Below are 6,986 nucleotides of genomic sequence, written 5' to 3'. Positions count from 1 at the left end.
TCTGCTGGAGGCTCGCGCCCACCTTTCCCACGTGGAAGGGTCGCCCCTAGGGTCGAGGCCTGACGCCCTGACCTTCGCTTGGAAGTGAGGCCGACAGTAAAAGGAAGCACCGGGCAAGCGCCCCCGAGAACCAGGGAACAGACCGGATGCCGTAGCGCGCCCGAGTGCCCGGCCCGTGGGACACGCCGCCGCCCGCCGTTCAGTCGCCGCCTCTCACCCGCCATCATGCGTGTCCGCCCCGAGCCAGGCTCTGAGTGCGACCGCGCGGTGGACGGACGGCAGGCGGGACCCCCCGGACCGCACGTGGGTGGAGCCCCGGGTCAGCGGCGACCGGTGCAGGAGGGCGTGGCGGCGGGGCGGGCGCTGGGCTGGGCAGAGGCAGGGTTTGCCTGACTGTAAAACGCCTTTTTTTTGAGACGAAGTCGCGCTCTGTCGCCCAGGTTGGAGTGCAGTGGCGCGATCTCGGCTCACCGCAACATTCGCCACCCGGGTTCCAGCGATTCTCCTGCCTCAGCCTCCTGAGTAGTTGGGACTACAGGCGCGCGCCACTGCAACCGACTAATTTTTTGCATTTTTAGTAGAGACGGGATTTCATCATGTTGGCCAGGCTAGTCTTGAACTCTTGACCTCAAGTAATCCACCCGCCTGGGCCTCCCAAAGTGCTGGGATTATAGGCGTGAGCCACCGCGCCCGGCCCCTTTTGTTTTTTAATGAGGATGTATTTCTGATTCTTTTGCAATTTTAAAAAATGTTAAAAACACGTCTTTTTGGGTTTGAAAGAGCTAGGATGTGGTCTTTGTGCTTGGGGTGAGCCCTGGGCACTTCGCTCTCCTGTGGCAACCTGTGGGTACCGTTTAACTGCACCACGCTGAACTGCATGGTTGGAACCTCAAGTCTGGGGGCACTGAGCGGGCAGGGTCGCCTGCCACGCAGGCCCAAGTAAGACGAGTGGTGGAGGGGGCGTTCTCACGCCTGGCTCCAGGGCGCACGGCTGCGCCTGCTGCCCGAAATCCCACCGGGGCTGCAAGGCGTCCTCGGGGTGGGCTGCGGTGGGAATAGGGGAGCTGGGGTGCGTGGTGGTAGGTGGGGTGCGCACCGTCCGGGTGCGGGGCCACTCCACCTGCGCGGAAGGGGAGCCAGGCAACCGGACCCCGCGGCCACCCGGGGGCCCCCAGCTCCGCGCTGCCCGCCTTGGTCCCGGCGGATCCCAGCCTTTCCTCAGCCCGGAGCCCCGGGACCTCCGCGGTGGGCGGCGCCGCGCTGCCAGCGCAGGGAGGGCCTCGAGTGCACGGGCGCCGCTGAGTCGGGTTCTCTCGCCGGCCTGTTCCCGGGAGAGTCCACGGCCCTGCTCGGATATGCCGCCCCAGGCCCCCACACACCTGCTCCCTCGCCCTCCTCGAGCAACCCCGAGTTTGCCTCCGCTAGCCGGCCGAGCCCAATCCCGCGAGGCCGTGGCCCTTCTGGCTCCACCTCCCGCGTTGCTCCCGGAAGCCCTGCCAGACCGCGGCTCCTGACAGACGGGCAGCTCAGCCAACCGGGGCGGGGCGGGGCCTGGTGGAGCGCGGCCAATGGTAGGTCGCGCCGGGCTGACGGACGGGCCCGGGGTGGGGCGTGCGCAGGCCCGGCCGAGTCTCCGCCGCCCGCTCCCTGCGCCTGCAGCCCCAGCCGCACCCGCCGCGGACGGAGCCCATGCGCGGGGAGAACCGCGCGCCCCCGCCCCCGCCCCGCCCCGGCCTCGGCCCCGGCCCCGGCCCCGGGGGCAGTCGCGCCAGTGAGCGGTGAGTGCGGGCCGGGGTCGGCCGGGCCGCGCGCCCTCCCCGCCCCCAGGCGGCAGCCATACGCGCGGCGCGGGCCGGGGGCGCGGGGCCGGCGGGCGTCAGCGGCGGCGGCGGTAGTGGGTGGGTGGGGCCGGGCGGGGCCCCCGGGCACAGGTGAGCGGGCGTCGGGGGCTGCGGATGGCGGGGGCGGGCTGAGGCCCCTTAGTCCCTGGGGCCTGCGGGAATCCGGGCCCCGCCCGTGGCCTCGCGCTGGGCACGGTCCTCACGCCGGCGTCCCCGGGAGCCTCGGGCCCGGCGCCCTCACAACCAGGCGCGTCTGGGCGGAGGCGGCCGCGGCCGCGGCCACGGCACGCCCGGGCACCCCCGATTCAGCATCACAGGTCGCGGACCAGGCCGGGGGCCTCAGCCCCAGGGCCTTTCCCCTCTCCGGGTCTCCCGCGCCGCCTCTCGACCCCTTCCTGTGGCTCAGCCCCTGCTTCCCAGGAGCCCCTCTGTCTTCTCCAGCTTTCTGTGGCTGAAAGATGCCCCCGGTTCCCCGCCGGAGGCGCGGGGCGCTGCCCGGGTCTGCCCTCCCCTTGGCGGCGCTTAGCACGCAGTAGGCGCTCAGCAAATACTTGTCAGAGGCACCAGCGCCGCGGGGCCTGCAGGCTGGCACTGGCCTGCCCGGGCACGCCGTGGCGCGCTCCGCCGTGGCCAGACCTGTTTAGGAGGACGGTAACCTCAGCCCTCGGGCGCCTCCCTTTAGTCTTTCTGCCGACCCAGCAGCTTCTAATTTGGTTGAGAGCGCTCAGCTGTCAGCCCTGCCTTTGGAGGCTGGCTCCCTTTTCCCCTCACTGGGTCCTTAACAGCAAGTGGGGGCGAGGCGACAGCCCTCCCCCGCGCTGGTTTGCAGCTGCACAGGTAGGCACGGTGCAGTCTTTGCTGCCTGGCGTTGGGATCCAGGGCCCGCTATGGGTTTGCTCTTCAGATGGCTCTGCCAGCAGCTGCCCTGTGGGGCCTGGGCCTGGCTGAGCAGGGCCGTCCTTGGCAGGTGGGGTAGGAGACCCTGTAGGACCCCGGGCCGCAGGCCCCTGAGGAGCAATGACGGAATATAAGCTCGTGGTGGTGGGCGCCGGCGGTGTGGGCAAGAGTGCGCTGACCATCCAGCTGATCCAGAACCACTTCGTGGACGAATACGACCCCACGATAGAGGTGAGCCTGGCACCACCGTCCAGGTCCCGGCAGCTGCTGTGGGCGAGCCCAGGACACAGCCAGGATGGGGTGGCTGCGGCCCCTGGCCCTGCATGGTGCTCTGGGCCTGTCTCCTGCTTCCTCCAGAGGAGGGGAGCCCCTCGTCTCAGCACCCCAGGAGAGGGGGCATGAGAGGGGCATGAGAGGGGCATGAGAGATGCCAGGGAGAGGCTAGCATTGTGAACTCCCCGCATGGAGGGCCCTGAGGGGGTCCCTGAGCTCTCTCTTCCTGCAGGACTCCTATCGGAAGCAGGTGGTCATTGATGGGGAGACATGCCTGTTGGACATCCTGGACACGGCCGGCCAAGAGGAGTACAGCGCCATGCGGGACCAGTACATGCGCACGGGGGAAGGCTTCCTGTGTGTGTTTGCCATCAACAACACCAAGTCCTTTGAGGACATCCACCAGTACAGGTGAACCCCATGAGGCTGGCCCGGGAGCCCATCAGGCACAAGTGGGGTCAGGCCGGCTGTGCCCAGACAGGGGCCTCCTGTCCTCTCTGTGCATATCCTGGATGCAGTCGTGCCTGCAGCCCCTATAGCCAGCTCTCACTTTTCATCCCAGGGAGCAGATCAAGCGGGTGAAGGACTCAGACGACGTGCCCATGGTGCTGGTGGGGAACAAGTGTGACCTGGCTGCACGCACTGTGGAGTCTCGGCAGGCTCAGGACCTCGCCCGAAGCTATGGTATCCCTTACATCGAGACCTCGGCCAAGACCCGACAGGTGAGGCAGCTCTCCAACCCGCAGCTAGCCAGGGACTCGCCCCGCCCCGCCCCAGCCAGGGAGCAGCACTCACTGACCCCTCTCCCTTGACACAGGGCAGCCGCTCTGGCTCTGGCTCCAGCTCCGGGACCCTCTGGGACCCCCCGGGACCCATGTGACCCAGCGGCCCCTCGCGCTGTAAGTCTCCCGGGACGGCAGGGCAGTGAGGGAGGCAAGGGCCGGGGTCTGGGCTCACGCCCTGCAGTCCTGGGCCGACACAGCTCCGGGGAAGGCGGAGGTCCTTGGGGAGAGCTGCCCTGAGCCAGGCCGGAGCGGTGACCCTGGGGCCCAGCCCCTCTTGTCCCCAGAGTGTCCCACGGGCACCTGTTGGTTCTGAGTCTTAGTGAGGCTGCCAGGGACACTGGCCGTAGCTCAGATGAGAGCTGGGTGCAGGGTAGTCAAACCCTGGCCAGATCTGGAGTTCAGGAGGGTCCTGGGCCACCCTGACCTTTGAGAGGCTGCTGTAGCGTGATGCAGGTGGCCCTGGGCTCTTCGAGATGACCAGAGCCCAGCTTCCTGTGTGTGTGGTGGGCCTGGGGAAGTGGCTGGTGGAGTCGGGAGTCTTGGGCCAGGCATGGCTTGATTGCACAGCAGGGAGCCCCTCACCCAGGCAGGGGGCCACAGGCCTGTCCCTCCTGACCCCATTCCTCCTTTCCCAGGGAGTGGAGGATGCCTTCTACACGTTGGTGCGTGAGATTCGGCAGCATAAGCTGCGGAAGCTGAACCCTCCTGATGAGAGTGGCCCCGGCTGCATGAGCTGCAAGTGTGTGCTCTCCTGACGCAGGTGAGGGGGGCTCCCAGAGCGGCCGCCACGCCCGCTGGATGACCCCGGGCTCCCCACCCCTGCCGGTCTCCTCACCTGCGGTCAGTAGCCTCCTTTGTGCCCCGCCCAGCACAAGCTCAGGACGTGGAGGTGCCGGATGCAGGGAGGAGGTGCAGACGGAAGGAGGAGGAAGGAAGGAAGGAAGGGCTGCTGGAGCCCAGCCACCCAGGGACCATGGGCCGAAGTGACCGCAGACCCTCCCAGGGATGCTTTGCACAGACTGTCTTGAGCGTCCCAAATGCCACCGGAACCCCAGCCCTTAGCTCCCTTCCCAGGCCTCTGTGGGCCCTTGTCAGGCGCAGATGGGATTGCAGTAAATTATTGGATGGTCTTGACCTTGGATTTTGGCTGAGGGTGGGACACGGCGCACGTGTGGCCTGGTGTGAGGTATGTCGGAACCTCGGGCCTGTCCAGCCTTGGGCTCTCCACAGCCTTTGGGAGGGGGAGGTTGGGAGAGGCTGGTCAGGGGTCTGGGCTGTGCTGCTGTCTCCTCCTGCCTGCCCCAGAGTGTCCATGGATTCCGGCAGAGAGCTCTGGACAAGCAGGCAGATCATAAGGACAGAGAGCTTACTGTGCTTCTACCAACTAGGAGGGCATCATGGTCCTCCAGAGGGAGGTGATTTTAGGGGTTGGGGATCTGTGCCGGTGGCTCTGGTCTCTACCTGGGAGCCTTCTTGGTGGTGAGAGGCATCGCCTTTCCTGACTTTTTCCCACCGTGAAATGCACCTGCCAAGAATGGCAGACATAGGGACCCTGCCTCCTGCGCCTTCACATGCCCAGTTTTCTTCATCTCTCTGGCCTGGAGCAGTCTGTGGACCTTGGAAGTAGGGCTGCAGCACCGACTGGCCTCAGGCCTTTGCCTAATTGGTGGTCGGGTGGCAGCCACTAGGGCGTGGGAGCCTGGCCATCCCTGCCTCCTGGAGTGGACGAGGTTGGCAGCTGGTCTGCCTGCTCTTGCCCCGCCCTCCCCCGCCCCTGCCCTCACCCCACCCTCGCCCCGCCCCTGCCTCATGGCTGGCTGCTCTTGGAGCCTGGTAGCGTCACTGGTTTGGCCTTGCTGGGTACGCATAGGCTCAGCCATCCACTCTGCTCCAAGGGGCTTGCCCTGCCTTGGGCCAAGTTCTAGGTCTGGCCACAGCCACAGAGTGCTCAGTCACCCGTGTGGTCATTCTGGCTGCTGCTGGAGGCCCACGGCGTCCCTGGTGCCCCTCCCCTCCCAGGGCTCGGGTTGAGGCTAGGCCAGGCCCCTCTGGGATGGGGACTTGTGCCCTGTCAGGGGTCCCCGTCCCAGAGGTTGGGGGAGAGACTGCAGGGCGTGCTGCTGGCTGGCCAGGGCTGCAGGGACACCACACTCACCCTTCTGTCCAGGGGACGCCACACTCACCCTTCTGTCCAGGGGACGCCACACTTGCGCTTCTCTCCAGCAGCCTCCAAGTGACCAGCTTCCCCATCGATACAGACTCCTGCGGCCAGGAGTCCTTTGAGACTGCCAGGTACCACCCTGGCTCCTTCCACACCGTGCCAGTCACTGCCTGCCAAGGGGGTCAGATGCAGGTGACCCTGTGCAGGGGGTGTCTCTGGACCTGCCTCTTGGTCATTACGGGGCTGGGCAGGGCCTGGTGTCAGGTCCCCGCTGGGGATTGCAGGGCTTGACCTGTGCTGTGGTCCTGGGGTGTCCAGGACAGACGCGGAGGGGACAGGGCCCAGCACCCCTGCTCCATGCTGAACTGTGGAAAGCACCAGGTCCCTGGGTGGCTTCGACAGGAGTTCCAGCACGGGAACCACTGGACAACCTGGGGTCTGTCCTGATTTGGGACAGGCCAGCCACACCCAGGGTCCTGGGGACTCCAGAGAGCAGCCCACTGCCCTGGGCTCCACGGAAGCCCCCTAATGCCACTAGGCCTTGGCCTCGGGGACAGCCCAGCCAGGCCAGTGTGTGGGAGGACCAGGCCTCCATGTGGGAGCGGACCCCTTGGCATTCTGGAGCTGCGCTGATGGGCAGGGGAGAGCCAGCTCGTCCCTTTGAGGAGGGTCTTGATGTCTGGGGTTACCTGCGGAGGCCTGGGTGCTGGGACACTCTCCCGGTTTGGCTGAAAGGAAAGAAGTCAGCTTCTCCACTGAGCCCATCTGGTCTTGATAGGGCTGGGCCCCATGGATCTGGGTCCCTGTGTGGCCCCCCCCCGTCTGATGCTGGGGATGCCCCTGCAAACTGCCAATCCCAGAGAACAAGACTGTGGGAGGACTGTGTGGGGAGAGCCCGTCCCTGCACCCTGACCTGCAAGAGGGACTCCTGCTGCCCACCAGGTATTCCTCCACGGATCCCTCATTGTCCACAACTGCCAGAGAACAGAGGGCTCCGTGTCTGGCCGTCCCCCAGCAAGCAGCAGTGAC

The 6,986-nt window shown here is 66.6% G+C and overlaps 1 protein-coding gene across 5 annotated transcripts; it reads left to right on the top strand.

The window, feature by feature from the left end:
• The first annotated feature begins 1,617 nt into the window (after positions 1-1,617).
• Positions 1,618-4,930, top strand: HRAS (HRas proto-oncogene, GTPase). Of its 5 annotated transcripts, XR_004053607.1 has the most exons (7): positions 1,618-1,778; positions 2,809-2,969; positions 3,244-3,422; positions 3,574-3,733; positions 3,829-3,910; positions 4,432-4,556; positions 4,666-4,930. XR_004053607.1 is itself a non-coding variant. In XM_030918000.1 (6 exons), the coding sequence occupies exons 2-5, from the start codon at positions 2,859-2,861 to the stop codon at positions 3,889-3,891; spliced, it is 513 nt and encodes a 170-aa protein (XP_030773860.1). In that variant the 5' UTR covers positions 1,618-1,778; positions 2,809-2,858; the 3' UTR covers positions 3,892-3,910; positions 4,432-4,930. The 5 variants fall into 5 exon arrangements, 4 of the variants coding, with proteins under 4 accessions (XP_030773860.1, XP_030773857.1, XP_030773858.1 ...); XM_030918000.1 differs by having other exon boundaries at positions 4,432-4,930; XM_030917997.1 differs by lacking the exon at positions 3,829-3,910 and having other exon boundaries at positions 1,619-1,778.
• Positions 4,931-6,986: the final 2,056 nt, after the last annotated feature.

The sequence above is a fragment of the Rhinopithecus roxellana genome, chromosome 15 (genome assembly GCF_007565055.1).
Source record: "Rhinopithecus roxellana isolate Shanxi Qingling chromosome 15, ASM756505v1, whole genome shotgun sequence".
NCBI classification, from domain to species: domain Eukaryota; kingdom Metazoa; phylum Chordata; class Mammalia; order Primates; family Cercopithecidae; genus Rhinopithecus; species Rhinopithecus roxellana.
The sequence above is the reverse complement of the archived record's forward strand: the minus strand, read 5'-3'. Positions and strand labels throughout refer to the sequence as shown.

Excerpts from the sequence above, each read along its gene's own strand:
- HRAS (XM_030917997.1), top strand. The coding sequence starts at position 2,859 with ATGACGGAATATAAGCTCGTGGTGGTGGGCGCCGGCGGTGTGGGCAAG. Across the intron at positions 2,970-3,243 it reads AATACGACCCCACGATAGAG|GACTCCTATCGGAAGCAGGT; the intron begins GTGAGCCTGGCA and ends CTCTTCCTGCAG. Across the intron at positions 3,423-3,573 it reads GAGGACATCCACCAGTACAG|GGAGCAGATCAAGCGGGTGA; the intron begins GTGAACCCCATG and ends TTTTCATCCCAG.